Consider the following 22851-nt stretch of genomic DNA (forward strand, 5'->3'; position numbering starts at 1 on the left):
TTTTTCAAGTAACTAGTAAAGTAACGCATTACTTTTTAATTTACAAGAGAATATCTGAGTTACTTTTTCAAATAAGTGACGCAAGTTACTTTTTTTTTTCCCAATTTATTGATTGACAGCTCTGGTGTCGCCATGTTGAGAGAAATCAGAAGATGTTACTGTAGTTCTAAAATAGATATGAATATGCATTAATTCATCTCACAAAAAAAACACAGATTCAGTATTCCTCAAAATGAATAAAAATAATGCAACTCAGAATATGACGCAAACCTGCAATAATTAAATGTTAAACAACACAAATATCCTTTATGTATTTAATCCCATTCTATTTGCTTCTGACCTTCGAAATCCAGTTCAAGCGTACTAATAAGACAAACATTTGTGTCTTTTTCAAGTGTGTTGAAATGTCTTCTTCTGCATTCTACTGTACGGACGTAAATGTACTTTCCCTTCAGCCTGAGGCTTATTCATTTCACTTTTGGTGTGAAAAGGCTTTTATATTTGCCAAAAATATAACTTTTTATTTTAAAAACAAACAAGCAAGCCCTGTCCAGATTTAAAAAGTAACGCAAAAGTAATGTAGCGCATTACTTTCCATAAAAAGTGACTAAATACCGTAATTAGTTACTTTTTTATGGAGTAACGCAATATTGTAATGCATTACTTTTAAAAGTAACTTTCCCCAACACTGTGTTTGGCTGCCGCTGTATTTCTGCTGTCATGTTCTGCATCAGTGTGAAAGTCATCTTTCATGTGTGTTTGCAGTGCCGACTGCTGCTCTCTCTCTCAGTTATTATGTGGATTCAGATGAAAACGCCAGGGTTCGGCAGCTGGTGCTTCTCTGGAAGGTAATATAGCACGTGTGTGTGTGTGTGTGTGTGTGTGTGTGTGTGTGTGTGTGTGCGCGTGGGTGAGAGAGAGAGTGTGTGCGTGTGTGTGTGTGAGAGTGAGTGTGTGAGTGTGTGTGTGTGAGAGAGAGTGTGAGCGTGTGAGTGTGTGAGCGTGTGCGTGAGAGCGTGTGAGAGAGTGTGAGTGTGTGTGAGATAGAGTGTGTGTGTGAGCGAGTGTGTGTGCACGTGTGTGTGTGTGTGTGGGAGCGTGTGTGTGTGAGACTGTGTGTGAGTGCGAGCGTGTGTGTGCGTGTGTGTGTGTGAGAGAGAGTGTGTGAGTGTGTGTGTGAGAGAGAGTGTGTGTGTGAGCGAGTGTGTGTGCACGTGTGTGTGTGTGTGTGGGAGCGTGTGTGTGTGAGACTGTGTGTGAGTGCGAGCGTGTGTGTGCGTGTGTGTGTGAGAGTGTGTGTGTGCGAGTGTGTGTGCGTGTGTGTGGGAGCGTGTGTGTGTGAGACTGTGTGTGAGTGCGAGCGTGTGTGTGCGTGTGTGTGTGAGAGTGTGTGTGTGCGAGTGTGTGAGTGTGTGTGCGTGTGCGTGTGCGTGTGTGTGTGCGAGTGTGTGAGTGAGTGTGTGTGTGTGTTTTCTCTCTCGTGCTGCAGATCTTCAGTGGTGTGTGTTTCTGAAGGCTCTGGATGTCACAGACGCTCGAGGGCTCATTCAAGGATATGAAGTGTCCTACATGCCCATCAAACAGCCCTCTCTGAAGATAACCTTCCACACCGCTCATCTCAAGGTAGAGTTTGTTTTATTTCATTTTTTTGATGAAGTGATTAAATGTCTACCTGTTAGAATTAGGTTAGAAATGTCAGAATTAGGTTAGAAATGTCAGAAATTGGTTAAGTACAATTTCATTGTGTGGCTGTTTTTATTTCCTTTTATTTTATTTATTTTATGATTTTAGTACATTTTTTATTTTATTATTTACTTTTGATTAAGTGAAGAAATTTCTGCCTGTTAGAATTCATATGCAATTCATGTATGAATTAATATACACATAATAATAATTTAGTATTTAGAAATATATACAAAATATAATCATTTATAAAGTTAGAAATGTCAGAAATTGGTTAAATACATTTTCATTGTGTGGGTGTTTTTAATTTATTTTATTTTAATATTTATTTTTGATTAAGTGAAGAAATGTCTACCTGTCAGAAATGGCTTAAATATATTTTCATTTAATGTTTTTTATTATTTCATTTTATTGTTTTAGTTTATTTTATTATTTACTTTTGATTAAGTAAAGAAATGTCCGCCTGTTAGAATTCATACATAAATTATTAATAATAATTTGGTATTTAGAAATATATAAATTTTCATTGTGTGGATGTTTTTATTTTATTTTATTATTTTAATTTAATTTAATTATTTTATTTTTATTATTTACTTTTTCATTAATTCATACTAATTCATACACAATTAATGTATGAATTAATATATAAATAATAATAATAATAATTTAGAAATATATATACACAATATAATAGATATATAGTTAGAAATTGGTTAAATATATTTTCATTGTGTGGGTGTTTTTATTTTATTTTATGATTTTTATCAAATCAAACATTCATCAGCATTGTTAGAAAAGCATTTACAAGTGAGTCATTCTGAATAAGAAATCATCATCAGAGTTTCTGACTGCGGCTGGATAAATGAGTGGTGTTTGTGTCTGTAGGTAGTTGTTCCTGTAAGGTCAGAGGAGTACGAGCTCTCTGTTTGTGCCTTTAACAGCGTGGGATGCTCACCGCACCGCCGGCTCACGCTCGACGCGTCTCGGACTCACGGTACTCATTTCTCATGAACAGTCTTTTCTCAGTAGAATAGAATTGAGAGATTAAGAGTCACAGCTACGGTTTTGATTCTAGTTCTTGTGTTGTTGAATGCGTCGTGTTTTCCGTCAGATGTGCCGGCGCTGAAGAGTCTCTGGGTTTATCCTGACGGGCCTTCACTGCGGATCTGCTGGGAACACGAGTTCACCGCGGTAAACGTCAGCGAGTTCGCCATCGAATGGAGCGCCGCGACCGAGCGCGAGCACAGACGCTGGGAACGAGTCACCGGATCCACCTTTACAGTCTCTCTGCCAGGTCTGATTACACAGAATACATGTGACGTGTGACAGTATTCATGAGTGAAGCTCACAAAACATGTCTGGATCATATCCTAACCCAAACCTAATGGGAGTCGAACACATGGCTTTCCAACCGTCATGCTTTAGTGTTTGAGCTTCAGGCATCGCATTGCATTGCATTGCATAAAATAGAATAGAATAGAATAGAATAAAAAAAATTTAAAATTTTTTTTTAATAAAAATAAATTTAATAAAATAATTAAATTAAATGAAAATGTTAAATTTAAAATGCTGTTTATAAAACTTTATAAAAGTTATAAATAATTAATACAGTGTTAAATGCGTTTTTAAAAAATCATGTTCTCATGTTTGTTAGTTTTTTTGTGTAAAGTTTGAATAAATAAGCAATTTTATTTATTTATATAAGCAATTTTATTGTATTGCTTATACATTACATTTATAAGAGTTAGGTATTTCTTTTAGAGCATTACGATTTTTGACAGATAACCTCATGTCCCTCCGAACTGCATTAGAAGCACGTGCATTTTGCTGGACTTGAACCCGTGCTCTTAGTGTTGCGAGCGCCATGCTTTTACTGTTTGAGCATCAGGAAAACACACACACACACAAAATTTGTAAATAAATCTAAAAAATTAAAATCTAAAAATTGTGTAATATAAGACATTTTGTAAAAAACTAATTTTTAAAAAATTAATAATGTGTTAAATACAGTTTTAAAAATCACATGTTGTCATGTTTGCTTTTTTAATGTTTTTTGTTTTGTTTTCATAGTGTGATTATTTTTTTTTTGTATTTAATCTAAAAATCGAAATAAGCTATTTTTATTGCTTATACATTACATTAATAAGAATTATGTATTTATTTCAGAGCATTACGGTTTTTAACATTGTGACATGATTTTCATGACAAATAACCTGACGTCTCTCCAGATTCTCTTTAATGTCATTTAAATTATTTATACTTTTATATTTATACCATTGTGCTGCCTTTCTGCTGATTTAAACATTTTTGTATTACTGTATTTTTGTTCCGTGTAATAAAGTAAAACAGTATTAAAGTGCATTTATTCCTACAGCAGATGCTTCTATCCCAAGCAACTTTCATCTTACAAGATTCGTCCGAAAGCAATGAAAATCTAATGAGAATCAGTAAAAATAATGATTAGAATACTGCAGCACAAAAGCAGTGTTAAGTCGCTGGGGGATATTTGTAGCAATAGCCAACAATACATTGTATGGGTCACAATTATACATTTCTCTTTTATGCCAAAAATCATTAGGATATTAAGTAAAGATCATGTTCCATGAAGATATTTTGTAAATCTCCTACCGTAAATATATCAAAACTTAATGTTTGATTAGTAATATGCATTGCTAAGAACTTCATTTGGACAACTTTAAAGATGATTTTCTCAATATTTAGATTTTTTTGCACCCTCAGATTCCAGATTTTCAAATATTGTCCTCTCCTAACAAACCATACATCAATGGAAAGCTTATTTATTCAGCTTTTTTGAACAATTGACACTTAAGACTGGTTTTGTGGTTCTGGGTCACATGAATCTGTATGCAAGTGATATAAAAGAGTGTGTCAATGTGAAATCGTTTGCTGCTGGAAGGCATTGCAGCGCAGCAGAAGTACGTCATCAGCGTGTTCCCCGTCTACGAGTCTCTCTGCGGGCCGCCGGCCTCCATCTCTGCGGATCTACAACACGGCGGTAAATGAAGATGAAAATGCCCAAGCTTCACAAAGCGCTGTCAGATGCTCTGATCTGTGTTCTGTACTTCAGCTCTGCTGGATCTGGTCCGGTTCCGTCTGGTGAACGTGACGAGCTCGTCTGTGGCGGTGCAGTGGATCTGGCAGGAGGCCACGCCCAGCGTTAGCGTGCTTCGGTACCGACTCGTGTTGAACGGGCCGCTTGAGACTCGGAGTGAGTCAGTGGTGTGTGTGTGAGTGTGAGTGTGTGTGAGTGTGTGTGAGTGTGTGTGTGTGAACGTGCTGTGTGCGTGTCGAATCTCTAGGTGTGTCTCAAATCGCTTACTTATGCACGCTTCTATGACATTTTGTAGTATAAACAGTGAGAGTAGTGCATTCACACTGAAAATTCCTAAAAGAAAAAGTGCACTCTAAATACCCGGATGATGCACTTAACCGAAAAAACGAAGTGTGGAATGTTGGACACGTCATGCACTCGACTGTCGCAGCTTTGATTACGTAGTGAAGGGGGAGGGGCTACCAGACCCTTGAGTACACAGTGCATAAGTGCACAGTGCGTAAGTGCACAGTGCGTAAGTACATAGTGCGTAAGTGCACAGTGCGTAAGTACATAGTGCGTAAGTGCACAGTGCGTAAGTACATAGTGCGTAAGTGCACAGTGCGTAAGTACATAGTGCGTAAGTGCACAGTGCGTAAGTACATAGTGCGTAAGTGCACAGTGCGTAAGTACATAGTGCGTAAGTGCACAGTGCGTAAGTACATAGTGCGTAAGTGCACAGTGCGTAAGTACATAGTGCGTAAGTGCACAGTGCGTAAGTACATAGTGCGTAAGTGCACAGTGCGTAAGTACATAGTGCGTAAGTGCACAGTGCGTAAGTACATAGTGCGTAAGTGCACAGTGCGTAAGTACATAGTGCGTAAGTGCACAGTGCGTAAGTACATAGTGCGTAAGTGCACAGTGCGTAAGTACATAGTGCGTAAGTGCACAGTGCGTAAGTACATAGTGCGTAAGTGCACAGTGCGTAAGTACATAGTGCGTAAGTGCACAGTGCGTAAGTACATAGTGCGTAAGTGCACAGTGCGTAAGTACATAGTGCGTAAGTGCACAGTGCGTAAGTACATAGTGCGTAAGTGCACAGTGCGTAAGTACATAGTGCGTAAGTGCACAGTGCGTAAGTACATAGTGCGTAAGTGCACAGTGCGTAAGTACATAGTGCGTAAGTGCACAGTGCGTAAGTACATAGTGCGTAAGTGCACAGTGCGTAAGTACATAGTGCGTAAGTGCACAGTGCGTAAGTACATAGTGCGTAAGTGCACAGTGCGTAAGTACATAGTGCGTAAGTGCACAGTGCGTAAGTACATAGTGCGTAAGTGCACAGTGCGTAAGTACATAGTGCGTAAGTGCACAGTGCGTAAGTACATAGTGCGTAAGTGCACAGTGCGTAAGTACATAGTGCGTAAGTGCACAGTGCGTAAGTACATAGTGCGTAAGTGCACAGTGCGTAAGTACATAGTGCGTAAGTGCACAGTGCGTAAGTACATAGTGCGTAAGTGCACAGTGCGTAAGTACATAGTGCGTAAGTGCACAGTGCGTAAGTACATAGTGCGTAAGTGCACAGTGCGTAAGTACATAGTGCGTAAGTGCACAGTGCGTAAGTACATAGTGCGTAAGTGCACAGTGCGTAAGTACATAGTGCGTAAGTGCACAGTGCGTAAGTACATAGTGCGTAAGTGCACAGTGCGTAAGTACATAGTGCGTAAGTGCACAGTGCGTAAGTACATAGTGCGTAAGTGCACAGTGCGTAAGTACATAGTGCGTAAGTGCACAGTGCGTAAGTACATAGTGCGTAAGTGCACAGTGCGTAAGTACATAGTGCGTAAGTGCACAGTGCGTAAGTACATAGTGCGTAAGTGCACAGTGCGTAAGTACATAGTGCGTAAGTGCACAGTGCGTAAGTACATAGTGCGTAAGTGCACAGTGCGTAAGTACATAGTGCGTAAGTGCACAGTGCGTAAGTACATAGTGCGTAAGTGCACAGTGCGTAAGTACATAGTGCGTAAGTGCACAGTGCGTAAGTACATAGTGCGTAAGTGCACAGTGCGTAAGTACATAGTGCGTAAGTGCACAGTGCGTAAGTACATAGTGCGTAAGTGCACAGTGCGTAAGTACATAGTGCGTAAGTGCACAGTGCGTAAGTACATAGTGCGTAAGTGCACAGTGCGTAAGTACATAGTGCGTAAGTGCACAGTGCGTAAGTACATAGTGCGTAAGTGCACAGTGCGTAAGTACATAGTGCGTAAGTGCACAGTGCGTAAGTACATAGTGCGTAAGTGCACAGTGCGTAAGTACATAGTGCGTAAGTGCACAGTGCGTAAGTACATAGTGCGTAAGTGCACAGTGCGTAAGTACATAGTGCGTAAGTGCACAGTGCGTAAGTACATAGTGCGTAAGTGCACAGTGCGTAAGTACATAGTGCGTAAGTGCACAGTGCGTAAGTACATAGTGCGTAAGTGCACAGTGCGTAAGTACATAGTGCGTAAGTGCACAGTGCGTAAGTACATAGTGCGTAAGTGCACAGTGCGTAAGTACATAGTGCGTAAGTGCACAGTGCGTAAGTACATAGTGCGTAAGTGCACAGTGCGTAAGTACATAGTGCGTAAGTGCACAGTGCGTAAGTACATAGTGCGTAAGTGCACAGTGCGTAAGTACATAGTGCGTAAGTGCACAGTGCGTAAGTACATAGTGCGTAAGTGCACAGTGCGTAAGTACATAGTGCGTAAGTGCACAGTGCGTAAGTACATAGTGCGTAAGTGCACAGTGCGTAAGTACATAGTGCGTAAGTGCACAGTGCGTAAGTACATAGTGCGTAAGTGCACAGTGCGTAAGTACATAGTGCGTAAGTGCACAGTGCGTAAGTACATAGTGCGTAAGTGCACAGTGCGTAAGTACATAGTGCGTAAGTGCACAGTGCGTAAGTACATAGTGCGTAAGTGCACAGTGCGTAAGTACATAGTGCGTAAGTGCACAGTGCGTAAGTACATAGTGCGTAAGTGCACAGTGCGTAAGTACATAGTGCGTAAGTGCACAGTGCGTAAGTACATAGTGCGTAAGTGCACAGTGCGTAAGTACATAGTGCGTAAGTGCACAGTGCGTAAGTACATAGTGCGTAAGTGCACAGTGCGTAAGTACATAGTGCGTAAGTGCACAGTGCGTAAGTACATAGTGCGTAAGTGCACAGTGCGTAAGTGCACAGTGCGTAAGTGCACGGTGCTTAAGTACATAGTGCGTAAGTACACAGTGCGTAAGTGCACAGTGGTGGATAAGTACACAGTGCATAAGTGCACAATGCGTAAGTGCACAGTGCGTAAGTGCACAGTGCGTAAGTACATAGTGCGTAAGTACACAGTGCATAAGTGCACAGTGCGTAAGTACATAGTACACAGTGTGTAAGTGCACAGTGCGTAAGTACATAGTGCACAGTGCGTAAGTGCACAGTGCGTAAGTACATAGTACACAGTGCGTAAGTGCACAGGTACATAGTGCACAGTGCGTAAGTGCAAAGTGCCTAAGTACATAGTACACAGTGCGTAAGTACATAGTACACAGTGCATAAGTGCACAGTGCGTAAGTGCACAGTGCGTAAGTACACAAGTGCACAGTGCGTAAGTACAGAGTGCACAGTGTATAAGTGCACAGTGTATAGTGCGTCATTTGGGACGCAGCTTCTCACACCGTGTCCTAACTAACTACACGCGACGGGACAAGATTCCAGCGACAAGCAATTTGACGCCCCGTCAGCGTCAATGCCTCTCGTTTACTTTGAATGGAGTGACGTCAAGCGTTGGCGAAATGAATTGTGGGTCCGTCGATCGCGGCAGAAGTTGAAAACTTTGAAAACTTCTCAACTTTTCAAGCACCAAAGCAGGCGTCAGCCAATCAGATCGCCTTATGCAAATACCCTAGCGCAGACACTAGCCAATCGCATTCATGCTACACCAGAAGACTAATGTGATTGGCTGTTGTCACTATGACGGTCTCATCAGCACCAAGCTTCAGAAACGCCCTCCGTCAAGCGATAATGCGGCGTGTGTGTCCACACCAGACACAACAGAATTATTCAAATATCTCAGCCAATCAGAAGCGTGTGTGGGCGGAGCCTCTCTGGAAGCGCACTGCACTCGCAACGTAAGTGCACAGTGCGTAAGTGCACAGTGCGTAAGTACATAGTGCGTAAGTGCACAGTGTGTAAGTGCACAGTGCGTAAGTGCACAGTGCGTAAGTGCGTAAGTGCACAGTGCGTAAGTGCGTAAGTGCACAGTGCGTAAGTGCGTAAGTGCGTAAGTGCACAGTGCGTAAGTGCACAGTGCATAAGTACACAGCGATAAAGCGGCGTGTGTGTCCACACCAGACACGACAGAATTATTCAAATATCTCAGCCAATCAGAAGCGTGTGTGGGCGGAGCCTCTCTGGAAGCGCACTGCACTCGCAACGAAAGGGATATACGTTTATTATCTAATTCATAAATATTAAAGCTTTTTAACATCATTAAATGTACATACTGCGTGACTGATACCGTCTTTGTTATGGAATACACTCGTTGGTTCGCACGCAGTGAGTTCACAGTTTTAACGCACATCTTTGCTTTAATTTATTTCCAAGATCTGGGGTAAACTAACTTGTATGTTGTTGCTTTCAGTTTGGCTATAAGGTCACACAAAATGATATTTAAACTCATATTAGACAGGTTTAACTCTGAATAAAGCACATAATCACCTGAGATTATCTAGTGTACTATAGTCTGTAGTTCACTCTCACTCTGTGTCCTCAGCTCTCACAGTCTTTCCTGACAAACAGCAGCACTCGTTCCTCCGGCTCCGTCCGAACACGAGATACTCGATCCACATTCACGGAGAAACCACATCCGGGGACTTCTCGAAGGCCAGTCTGGACGTCAGCACGCTGCTTCTGGGTAAGATGTGCTGGTGTGTGGAGGAGCAAACCTGCAGGAATTAAGAAGAAATTAATGGGTTAATGTAATTATAGGAAAATAAATTACTTGATAAAACAAATACAAATTTATTTTGAATTTGAATAATTTTCCCCTGTGTATTTATGATTCAATTAAGTATTTTTTATTTTATTTTTATTCTTTAATTAAATTATTTATTTCCATTTATTTTTATTTCCTCATTTTCATCCTGCAGGCAGAAAAGTAAAAATAAATAAATATGGAAATAAATACATGTGGGAATAAATAAATACAAAAAATGAAATAAATAAAACAATAAAATAAATATGTATTTTGTTTGTTTATTTATTTAAAACAAAATAAATAAATACATAAAAAAATTTAAAAAGTTAAAAAATTTATACAACAATTAATGGATAAATGAATAAAACAATCAAATAAAATTTATTTATTTTATTTTATTTATTTAAAACAAAATTCATAAAACAATAAAATTAATAAATACATATGAATTAGGATAAACATTGTTTAAAATAAATACAAAAAAAATTTATGAATGAATTAATGAATAAATAAATAAAACAATAACAGAAATAAATACATTAAAAAAGAAATAAAAATAGTTAAAAATGTATACAAAAAATTGATGAATAAATAAATAAAACAATAAAATAAATAAATACATTGAAAAATAATAAAAATGTTTTTTAAAGAATTCATGAATTAATTAATGAATAAACAAATAAAACAATAAAATAAATAAATAAAACAATAACATAAATAAATACATAAAAAAATAATTAAAATAGTTTAAAAATTAATACAAAAAATTGATGAATAAAACAATAAAATAAATATATACATTGAAAAAGTAAAATAAATAAGAAAATAGTTAAAAATAAATACAAAAAATTCATGAATTAATGAATGAATGAATAAAGAAATAAAACAAAATAAATATTTATTTAAAAATAAATAAATAAAATAAATAAATACATTGAAAAAGAATAAAAATAGTTAAAAATAAATACAGAAAATAATTAATAAATTAAAAAAGTAATACAAAAATTAATTCAGTGCTAAATTTAATTACAAATTAATCATATTTGTTTTATCAAGTCATTTATTTTCCTATTATTGCATTTATTTATTTATTTTTTTTTCATTTCTCCAGGTTTGGTTCTCCATACTGATCGAGCACAAATGCAACATCAATACAGCAATAAAGCTGTGATATGCATGGTATATAATGTTTAAGAGTGTTTGTTAGAGACTGTAATCGCTGTATAACGTAATCTCAACTGTCTCCTTGCTTTCAGTAAAAAGATAGTAATTAATATAAACGTTACAAAAGAAACAACGGATGCTGATGCTGAAGTGCTTCTTGATTTTCCAGATTATGATGAGATGCTGAGGTTTGCTGTTCCAGTGCTTCTCCTGCTTCTCGTTTTGGGGATGTTCTCTGTTTTGACGAGGACCATGTAAGCACTGAACTCATGGAAAAACCAATCACGTTGTCTTGATTTGGCTCCGTTAATAACTCCGTCATGACTTTACACACAGGTGCAGGGAATATTTCTTCCCCTTCATCGCCAATCCGAGGTACAGTCTGATCGGACGCTGGCTCCTCGAGCCACATCTTCAGGTCAGAGTCGGTTCATCTGTGCACTGTTTTCACTTGCTTTGGATCTGAAGAATCGTTATATGTGACCCTGGAGCACAAAACCAGTCATAAGGGTCCAATTTTTCGAAATTGAGATTAATGCATCATCTGAAAGCTGAATAAATAATCTTTCCATTGATGTATGGTTTGTTAGGATAGAACAATATTTGAAAATCTGGAATCTGAGGGTGCAAAAAAATCTAAATATTGAGAAAATCATCTTTAAAGTTGTTCAAATGAAGTTCTTAGCAATGCATATTACTAATCAAACCTGAAGTTTTGATATATTTACGGTAGGAAATGTACAAAATATCTTCATGGAACATGATCTTTACTTAATATCCTAATGATTTTTGGCATAAAAGAGAAATGTATAATTGTGAGCCATACAATGTATTGTTGGCTATTGCTACAAATATCCCCCAGCGACTTAACACTGCTTTTGTGCTGCAGGGACACATATATTATAATGCAGTCGTAACTTAAACTAAAGCCATGTAGTATCAGATCAGCAGCTTCTTATTAGTGAGTTTTTAACATTATTTGAATGTTATAACTGCATTTGCCCCTTTTTTATTAATTAAAAAATTAGAAATTCTTTGAAATTGCACATGGGGGGAAAAACACTAAAATATATATTTTTCAATGTTTATGAGAATTGTTTTTAAATATATCATTGTATGAAATTTATAAGAGCATATGATCTGAGAATGATCTGTATTAACACATTGGAATTAATGGAATTTAATTACATTTATTTGAATTCACACTGCCGTTCAAAAGTTTGGGATCAGTACGATTTGTAATTTGTTTTAAAGAAGTCTCTTCTGTTCAGCAAGGCTGCATTTATTTGATTAAAAATACAGTAAAATAGTGAAATATTATTAGAATGAACGGCAGTGTATAACTCATAATTGCTCAAAAACAGTCCAAATTCACGAAACCTACATATTTATTTCTATATATTACTCTGAAAAATGCATTAGTTTTACTTGCATAAAAATTCACCTTCAGATGAAGAAAAGTGATGAATATATTATTCTGCGATGGTTCGTCAATAGATGTAATTATTCATGTTTATCACCCAAATTCAAGTGTGTGAGTTATGGGGAAAATGTGAAAAAATATTGTATAAAAGTGTATTAACGCTAATATAATTGGATAGATATTTAGTAGATTTTGACACCAAATGATACTCAAAAATGGCCCGAAAGCATTTTTAACCCCTTAAGTGCCACCGGCCCACAGGTGGGCCCAATGGCGCTCTCGTTTTGACACACAAACGAGATCACATATTTTAGTAATCATCATAAATTATATTTCATTTGAAAGCTTAAAGCCTCAGAATTCACCATTTTTAAATCGGACATTGCGTTACCATGGAAATGGTACTTTAAAATCTTTTAGCGGTCTCCTCCCACTTAGTGGGCGGAGTCGAGTGTCACATTACAAAATGCATTACGCTCTTTTTAGAATTTTGACAAAATAGATATATTTGGAAAGGTCTGAGTCTCAAGATTCCATATTTGGTCGTTATGTTTCGATAGAAGTAATATTGACAGAGATATTTAGACATTTATTAAATTCTACAGAGCTTGGGTGGCACCCGGTGGCTGTTTGTGGTATAACGCCCAAAATAAAATCTCACAGGAACCTCAATTTTTTTTAATATCAACTTCAAATTTGAAACATAACTTATTTAGACACAAGGCTGTAATTTTATATCAATTTTGGATTCAAAAATATTTAGCAAAATATTTACTTTATACAAAAATTAAAAATAAAGCGGTACAGTGCATTTTCTTTACAGTAAATTTAAACTTCTATAACTTTTTGATACTTTAATATTTTGAAATGATTCCACTTCTGGAGTAATCTGCAGATTGTCTTCTTAAAAGGAGTCCAAGCTTAGGTCTGTATTCCAAAGTTTTCATCATGAATTATGATAATTCAAATTTGGATAGTGCACTTTCACGTCTATGTCCAAAAATGGGGGGTGGGCTTTAAGGGGTTAATTCATCTTAACGTGCTTTCTTGCTCAATGCAAACAGGGCAGCGGCTCGATCTGCACGCTGAAGCTGGAGCGTGTGTTCCCGCCGGAGAAGAGCATCATACAGCTGGAGCACCGCGTGTCTTTGGTATCCGATCATGAAGACGTGCTTCCACTGAAGATCTGTGCGAGCGCTGAAGATACGGCTCTCGCTCCCTCCAGTCTGCCGGAGTACGTAGATTTACCCTTAATACCCGAGAGCTCAGGCTATGTTCAGACTGGATGAATTGAGCTCATGCGAGCGTCTCAGAATGACTCGCCTGCGGTTTCTACATTCTTAAAAAACTTTTTTTAAAAATGCATGTTTTTTAGTAAAGGGATGAGACTTTGAAAATGCTTTAAGAGCCTCAAAATACACTTTTTCTGATTTGTTACATGTTTTTTTTTAAGTGATATACTGTAACACGTTTTGTGTTCGGGTCGTTTTCGACTCGGGGAAAACCATTAGGTGTCAAAAATACTTTTTGTAAAATTGTCTATGAAATTATATTGTCAAAACGCTTCTGTAAAATATATTCTCCAGATGTTAACTGATGGACTGGAGTGCTGTGGATTATTGTGATGTTTTTATCAGCTCTCGTTCTGACGGCACCCATTCACTTGCAGTGAGACACTGCTGCAATGCTACATTTCTACAAACCTGACGAAGAAACAAACTCATCCTGATCTTGAATAACCTGAGAGTGAGCACATTTTAGGAAATATTCATTTTTGGGTGAACTATTGCTTTAACCCTTGTGTGTCCTTAGGAACATTTTGGTCTTTTTAATTTTTGCTTTTTTGATAATTTCGGCTGTGTTAATGCAAACAGCATGAATTTCGCCAAAAATGTGTTTTTATTGGAATTTTAATATTTCACCCTCATATTTTTCCTTTTTTTAATATATGTAATATTTTCATTTTAATATTGATATCACTTTACAATAAGGTTCCATTAGTTAATGTATTAACTAACATGAACAAACAATGAACAATACATTTATTACAGTATTTATGCATCTTAGTTAATGTTAGTTTATGAAAATACAGTCGTTCATTGTTAGTTCATGTTAATTCACAGTGCATTAATTAATGCTAACAAGCACAACTTTTGATTTTAATAATGCATTAGTAAATGCTGAAATTAACTAAGATTAATAAATGCTGTAGAAGTATTGTTCATGCTTAATGCATGTTAACTAATGAACCTTATTGTAAAGTGTTACCGATATAAGAGTTACATTTTAGGACCTTAAGAACAAACGCGTCCTCATTAAAATAAACAGCAATATTATAATCCCAGTGCGACTTAAGCATAAAATCATGCATTCTTTGTTAATATGCTTTCATTCTGTTGACAAGGCTTCAAAAAAAAAAATGTTTACTACCTTTAAAATTGTACTTTTTTTTACCATTTCCAGTTGAACTGAAAATATAATTATAATTGTGATGTGATTATAATTGTGTGGGTGTGTTGGTATGGATATCAGAGTCTGTGTTGGGTGTGAATGCACAAAAATTAATAATGCATAAAAATAATGTTGTTTTTAATTGACTCATCCAAGACTGTAATAATCCAAAAAAATCTGTTTAGCATGTAGTACATGGAAAAGAATTCACTTTTTGTGTTTGTTTTTTCATTAAAATATCTGGGATTTTAAACAGTTTGTATTTTAAATCACAAATCACCTTTACAAAAACTAAAACCAATAAAATATTTTATTACTTGAAATAAAATAAAATATAAAAACTTAATTTAACCTCATTTAACCCAATTTAACCTAAACTTAAGTCAACTCAGTTTAACCTGAAATACAAACATAACTAAAACTGAAAAAATGTAAATAAATTAAAAATGAAAAAGGTAAAAAAAAGAAAAGTCAAATGATGTAAACAAACTGGCGTTTAAAGGGTTAAAATCCTGAATTTTTTTTGTAGTTTTTTGAAACTGGCATGTCAGTGAAAGCAGAAAAAAGTATTAATATATAATATTTTGATGACTTTTTCTGCACTTTTCTGTCCTCTGATTAACGTTTTATGTATGCGTCATATATATATGATAAATATACGCAACAGAATTACTAAAACTTTAACTAAAATTACCACAAAAGCAGAAAATATAGATTCTAAATATTGACAAACTATAATATAGTATCTCTCAATGATACTAAAATAACACTGGCTTGGTAACTCCATCAGTTAACATGAACTAACAAGCAAAAATATCAGTACAATCAAATGTTTTATCTTTTAATATCATTGGTAACTCTTTATTTTAAGGACCAGTTCTCACTAATAACTAGTTGTTTATTAGAAGGCATATCACTAGCATTAAAGTTTACTTTAGATCTCTTAATCCACACTAATACCTGAACATAACGACCTTACTAACTAATAATAAGCAGCAAATTAGGAGATTTTAAGGCAGAGGTAATAGTTTGTTAATAATGAGAATTGGACCTTAAAATAAAGTGTGGATATTATTATTATTATTATTATTATTATTAAATGTATCGTTTATTGTTAGTTGATGTTGGTTAATGCATTAACTAATGTTAAACTTATTTCAGTTTTCAGAAACTAGGAGTGTCCAGAGATTAAAGTAATCGTTTTAGTTACTTATAATTAAAATAATAGATGTTCAGGATTCCTGAAGATTTAAGAGCTGAATGTTGGTCAGGAATCACGTCTGACCAGCTGTTCCTGATTTACTCAACATTTCAAACCCATTAAATACATAAGAGCTTGACATATCTAGAAAATGTCCATTCATTATAAAAATGCTCACTGTGTTTGAAGATTTTATTCATTTCCATGACTTTTTTTTGCCAGGTTTATAATTCAAATCCACACTTTTAAAAACAGGTTTTCTCAAATATCCAGGTTTTCCAAGACGGCAGGAATCCTGGTTCTTGAATTAAAGTAAGAAATATCTTGTTTTTATTATTTTAATGCTTTGGTCTTATTTGAAATCATAAATCACCTCAGCAAAAACTAATGAAAAATGAAGCATGATAAATATACGCAACAGAATTACTAAAACTTTAACTAAAATTACCACAAAAGCAGAAAATATAGATTCTAAATATTGACAAACTATAATATAGTATCTCTCAATGATACTAAAATAACACTGGCTTGGTAACTCCATCAGTTAACATGAACTAACAAGCAAAAATATCAGTACAATCAAATGTTTTATCTTTTAATATCATTGGTAACTCTTTATTTTAAGGACCAGTTCTCACTAATAACTAGTTGTTTATTAGAAGGCATATCACTAGCATTAAAGTTTACTTTAGATCTCTTAATCCACACTAATACCTGAACATAACGACCTTACTAACTAATAATAAGCAGCAAATTAGGAGATTTTAAGGCAGAGGTAATAGTTTGTTAATAATGAGAATTGGACCTTAAAATAAAGTGTGGATATTATTATTATTATTATTATTATTATTAAATGTATCGTTTATTGTTAGTTGATGTTGGTTAATGCATTAACTAATGTTAAACTTATTTCAGTTTTCAGAAACTAGGAGTGTCCAGAGATTAAAGTAATCGTTTTAGTTACTTATAATTAAAATAATAGATGTTCAGGATTCCTGAAGATTTAAGAGCTGAATGTTGGTCAGGAATCACGTCTGACCAGCTGTTCCTGATTTACTCAACATTTCAAACCCATTAAATACATAAGAGCTTGACATATCTAGAAAATGTCCATTCATTATAAAAATGCTCACTGTGTTTGAAGATTTTATTCATTTCCATGACTTTTTTTTGCCAGGTTTATAATTCAAATCCACACTTTTAAAAACAGGTTTTCTCAAATATCCAGGTTTTCCAAGACGGCAGGAATCCTGGTTCTTGAATTAAAGTAAGAAATATCTTGTTTTTATTATTTTAATGCTTTGGTCTTATTTGAAATCATAAATCACCTCAGCAAAAACTAATGAAAAATGAAGCTAAAATCATACAAAAAAAACATTTATTACTTGAAATAAAATAAAAATGTACTGAAACAGAATATAAAAAACGTTAACATTTTTTATTTCACCTAACAAAATTTCTCGTTTTCGTTTAGTTTAACTTGAAGTACTAAAATAACTAAAACTGAGAAAGAAAATACAAAAAAAGAAAAAATAATAAAAATGACAAAATTACTAAAACTTATAATCAACTAAAATTAAAATGAATGTATTTAAAAAAAAAAAAAAAACGAAATACTAAACAATACTAAAATAATAGTTGCATGTTATTTTATGGTACATGTGCTTAATATAAGGTTTAGGCATAGGGTCAGGGTTAGTACCTGCTTATTACCCATTTATTGTAATCACTATAGCATATACATGTGGAACAGGACTGTAAAGTAAGCGCTGATCTATGGTGTTCTGAGATGAGTGGTAGTTATGTGTAACTAGTTAGTTAGTCCGTCGCTCAGCGTCAGGAGTCGGGGCATGGCTCCCTGAAGGAAAAAACTGCTAGGATCTTTATCTTTGAGGAGTATATGCATGAATATATAGACAGACAGATAGAAAGATATTCTTTTTTTTTTACTATATATATTTTTTGCTTTTTTACTATTATAGATTTATTTGATTTGCATATAAAATCTCCATGCATTTGAATTAAACTGTTTTAACATGAACTAATATGCTTAATGTGATGCATATTTGTCAGTCATACAGTATATTAATGAAACGGGTTAGATTTTTAAACTGAAAAAATCATGGCATAATTTATTGTTAAATATTTTCACCTATTTGATTTGATTTAAATAATCAAGTTTTCAAAAAAAATATATATATATGTGTCATTTTTGGGTGAACTATTGCTTTAACCCTTGTGTGTCCTTAGGAACATTTTGGTCTTTTTAATTTTTGCTTTTTTGATAATTTCGGCTGTGTTAATGCAAACAGCATGAATTTTGCCAAAAATGTGTTTTTATTGGAATTTTAATATTTCACCCTCATATTTTTCCTTTTTTTAATATATGTAATATTTTCATTTTAATATTGATATCACTTTACAATAAGGTTCCATTAGTTAATGTATTAACTAACATGAACAAACAATGAACAATACATTTATTACAGTATTTATGCATCTTAGTTAATGTTAGTTTATGAAAATACAGTCGTTCATTGTTAGTTCATGTTAATTCACAGTGCATTAATTAATGCTAACAAGCACAACTTTTGATTTTAATAATGCATTAGTAAATGCTGAAATTAACTAAGATTAATAAATGCTGTAGAAGTATTGTTCATGCTTAATGCATGTTAACTAATGAACCTTATTGTAAAGTGTTACCGATATAAGAGTTACATTTTAGGACCTTAAGAACAAACGCGTCCTCATTAAAATAAACAGCAATATTATAATCCCAGTGTGACTTAAGCATAAAATCATGCATTCTTTGTTAATATGCTTTCATTCTGTTGACAAGGCTTCAAAAAAAAAAATGTTTACTACCTTTAAAATTGTACTTTTTTTTACCATTTCCAGTTGAACAATACATTTATTACAGTATTTATGCATCTTAGTTAATGTTAGTTTATGAAAATACAGTCGTTCATTGTTAGTTCATGTTAATTCACAGTGCATTAATTAATGCTAACAAGCACAACTTTTGATTTTAATAATGCATTAGTAAATGCTGAAATTAACTAAGATTAATAAATGCTGTAGAAGTATTGTTCATGCTTAATGCATGTTAACTAATGAACCTTATTGTAAAGTGTTACCGATATAAGAGTTACATTTTAGGACCTTAAGAACAAACGCGTCCTCATTAAAATAAACAGCAATATTATAATCCCAGTGCGACTTAAGCATAAAATCATGCATTCTTTGTTAATATGCTTTCATTCTGTTGACAAGGCTTCAAAAAAAAAAATGTTTACTACCTTTAAAATTGTACTTTTTTTTGCCATTTCCAGTTGAACTGAAAATATAATTATAATTGTGATGTGATTATAATTGTGTGGGTGTGTTAAAAAGGTACTCAAACAGAATATAAAAGACGTTAAAAAAATTTATTTCACCTAACAGAATTTCTCGTTTTCGTTTAGTTTAACTTGAAGTACTAAAATAACTAAAACTGAGAAAGAAAATACAAAAAAAGAAAAAATAATAAAAATGACAAAATTACTAAAACTTATAATCAACTAAAATTAAAATGAATGTATTTAAAAAAAAAAAAAAAAACTATATACTAAATATATAATTTTATATACTAAATATATGTATTTTATATATATATATATATATATAAACTGTTTAAGGTGAGTATATCTACATTTGCATTTACATTTATTCATTTAGCAGATGATTTTATCCAAATTAACTTACAAATGAGGAATATACACAGAGATTCATCCTAAGATCCATAACAAAGAAGCAAAAACTCTAATTTACTTAAATGCATTTCATTTCGTTTACTTAAAATTAACTTAACTTGTAATAAAAATTTAATAAATAATTATATTTATATTACATATTTTATATATATTTTAATTAGTGTTTATTATTATTAATTTATTATAATTAATTAGCTGTAAATCACTTGCTATTATGAGGAATCAGAGCACTGCTTAAACTCACTTTAAAGTAGTTCCACATCAACATTTTATTTGTAATAACACCTTTTTAATTGTATTCTCTCCTTCTTTCTAACATAAACATATTCATATCAGTCCTGATTAGTAAAATATTTCCCAATTAGAAATTAATTTTGCCGCTCAGCAGGACAGAGTAATTGGTGACAAAACTTTATAGTAGATTTCATATATTTTAACAATGACAGATTGTATATTAATGTTCTGTGTTTTAATACAGACATTCCTTCACATTACCATAATATGGCAATAGTATTTATGCAGTTGACTATTTATTAAACTGGGCATATAAATACAGCTACACACCAGACAGTTCGCGTCTGTGACGCACTGAAGCGCCTCGCACGCATGTTTCTGGCAGAGAGAAGTGTGCATTACAACATCAGTCAAAAGATTGAATTCATAATCAAAAGTTATGATATCTGTTAGGTTTCTTGTCAAATACTTTTAAATCACATTTATATAAGGTATATAAAGGTCTTAGAGTAGATGTTTAATAGGTAAAATGAGAGAAGATCAAAGAATGCAAAAAAAACTCGGTCACAATTTATTTCGATAGTCCACTTTAGACATTCTATTAACTATAAGTAACTTTGTAACTACATGTCAACTAATTTTCATTAATTTGCAACTACATGTCTACTAACTCTCAGAGTAGACTGTTAGGGTAGGTTTAGGGTTAGTAGAATAAGTTGACAAAGAAAGTGTTAGAAGATATTAAGCTGACAGTCTACTAATACTCTACTAGCTGCTAGTTGACATGTAGTTGCAAAGTTACTTACTGTTAATAGAATGTTTAAAGTGGACTATCGAAATAAAGTGTTACCAAAAACTTTTATGGGTTCTACTGAAAGTTAAAACTTCTAAGTTGAGGTGTCACTGCACACACTATTTTTTTAACATGCTTTTCAAATGTTAAAAGTTAAAATACAAACAGGCACTTTTCTGAACATTTAATGCTAAACAACACTGAGTAAGCCAGTCTAAAATTTTCTACATAATTTTTGTGCCACCTGTTCTTTTGTTTTGTCATGTACGTAAATCACAGTGTCATCTGCGTACATTTGAATATGTACATCAGGACAAGCATCTGGAAAGTCATGCAAGTACAAACTGAAAAGTAGGGGTCCTAGGATCGAGCCCTGAGGAACCCCTGTGGAACGATCTCTTAAAGAGGATACATGTGCTTTAATCTGGGTGCACACTGTTTGCTTGATGTAAGATAAGACTCAATCCATTTCTTTGTATCTACTGAAAAGTTCAAATGTAGTAGTTTAGATGATAGGATATTCTGTTTTAATGTGTCGAATGCCTAACACAAGGAACACCGCACACACAACCGCACATAATACGCAATGAGTAGTTATTATCAAACTTTTGCTATATGTTATTAAATAGCTTTTTACATTTATTTAGTCATTTTTGGAGATGTATTTGATCATCTCTTGACCACAGTGTGTTTTTGTTTAGCTGTAAATCTGCATTAGTCAGCAAAACAGCAAAATCACTGATTAACTCGGAGCTGATTGTGGGTCAGAAGCTCCTCGAAGAGTCTCAGAAACTCTGATGGGATCCAAAGCTCACGATCACAGTCATCCTGATGGAGAAACATCTGGTTTCTGAGGACTCGGTTCAGTGCAGGAGCAGAAACGATGCAGCGAGACCGATGTGCTCCGTTCCTCCACATCAGCAGATGAACGAGTGTGTGTTACTGCGGTAAGATCACGCATGATCATCATCTTCCCTCATTCAGTCTGCATGTTTCACAAGAATAACGCAAAATGCATGATCGTCATTTTATTGTCATGGATCAAGCACAATGTCATTCTGTGTGCTGTGCATCCAAGTTCATTTTTAAAAATCCATATTTCCAGATATTGTGTAATATCATGTTGGAACAGAGCACAAGGTTTGTTGACTTTATGTGAGCAGAAGGACTTTGTCTTGTGTTTTTTGGCAAACACTGAACATGATGGTGAACCGCCAGTCAGTGACAACAGATATATAAATAATGCTGGATTCATAATTCAAATCAAACCACCGTCACAAAATCTTCCTTTAGTTTCATCTACATCTACACTCTTAAAAATAAAGGTTTTTGGCTCTGATGGTTCGAAGAACCTTTAACGTACATGGAACCTTTAATGTTCTTTATAGAGGAAAAAGTTTCCTTAGATTATTTAAAATGTTCTTTACACTAAGAAAAAAATTATTATTTTATGAACTGATCACTGAAAGGTTCTTTGGTGAACCAAAAATGGTTCTTCTATGGAATCATTGTGAAAAAAAACCATTTGGGACATTTATGTTGTGAGTTTGAGACTGAGACTCTTTTTGACTGATTTATTACAGTGAATCAGTTAGAGAGTCATTTGTTCATGAATCACACCCCACTGTTCACACTGTAGGCATTAGATTTATTCAAATTGTGAGTGTGAGACTGTTTGTGAGTCTTTTTAACTGATTCATTACAATTAATCTGTTGGAGAATCATTTGTTCATGAATCACACCCCACTGTTCACACTGTAGGCATTAGATTTATTCAAATTGTGAGTGTGAGACTGTTTGTGAGTCTTTTTAACTGATTCATTACAATTAATCTGTTGGAGAATCATTTGTTCATGAATCAGACTCCACTGTTCACACTGTAGGCATTAGATTGATTCAGATTGTGAGTTTGAGATTGTTTGTGAGTCTTTTTAACTGATTCTTTAGAATGAATCGGTTAGAGAGTCATTTGTTCAAGAGTCAGACTCCACTGTTCACACTGCAGTCATTAGATTGATTCAGATTGTGAGTTTGAGACTGTTAGTGAGTCTTTTTGACTGATTCATTACAATGAATCGGTTAGAGAGTCATTTGTTCA

At 34.3% G+C, this 22851-nt stretch overlaps 2 protein-coding genes across 2 annotated transcripts in view; both read left to right on the forward strand.

The window, feature by feature from the left end:
* Nucleotides 1-13947, forward strand: part of LOC107573340 (interleukin-6 receptor subunit beta) — an 18646-nt gene extending 4699 nt beyond the window's left edge. Inside the window, exons 10-18 of the mRNA XM_016259780.1 lie at nt 1516-1623; nt 2569-2677; nt 2795-2977; nt 4601-4699; nt 4772-4912; nt 9529-9669; nt 11066-11150; nt 11233-11314; nt 13384-13947. Coding sequence (XP_016115266.1) covers nt 1516-1623; nt 2569-2677; nt 2795-2977; nt 4601-4699; nt 4772-4912; nt 9529-9669; nt 11066-11150; nt 11233-11314; nt 13384-13608 — 1173 coding nt within the window. The 3' untranslated portion in view covers nt 13609-13947. The remainder of the gene's footprint in view (nt 1-1515; nt 1624-2568; nt 2678-2794; nt 2978-4600; nt 4700-4771; nt 4913-9528; nt 9670-11065; nt 11151-11232; nt 11315-13383) is intronic.
* A 7582-nt stretch (nt 13948-21529) lies between these two features.
* Nucleotides 21530-22851, forward strand: part of gramd2b (GRAM domain containing 2B) — a 9144-nt gene continuing 7822 nt past the window's right edge. Inside the window, exon 1 of the mRNA XM_016259783.1 lies at nt 21530-21700. Within this exon, the coding sequence (XP_016115269.1) occupies nt 21585-21700 (116 nt within the window). The 5' untranslated portion in view covers nt 21530-21584. The remainder of the gene's footprint in view (nt 21701-22851) is intronic.

The sequence above is a fragment of the Sinocyclocheilus grahami genome, unplaced genomic scaffold, assembly GCF_001515645.1.
Source record: "Sinocyclocheilus grahami isolate Dianchi unplaced genomic scaffold, SAMN03320097.WGS_v1.1 scaffold1921.1, whole genome shotgun sequence".
In the NCBI taxonomy this organism is placed as follows: domain Eukaryota; kingdom Metazoa; phylum Chordata; class Actinopteri; order Cypriniformes; family Cyprinidae; genus Sinocyclocheilus; species Sinocyclocheilus grahami.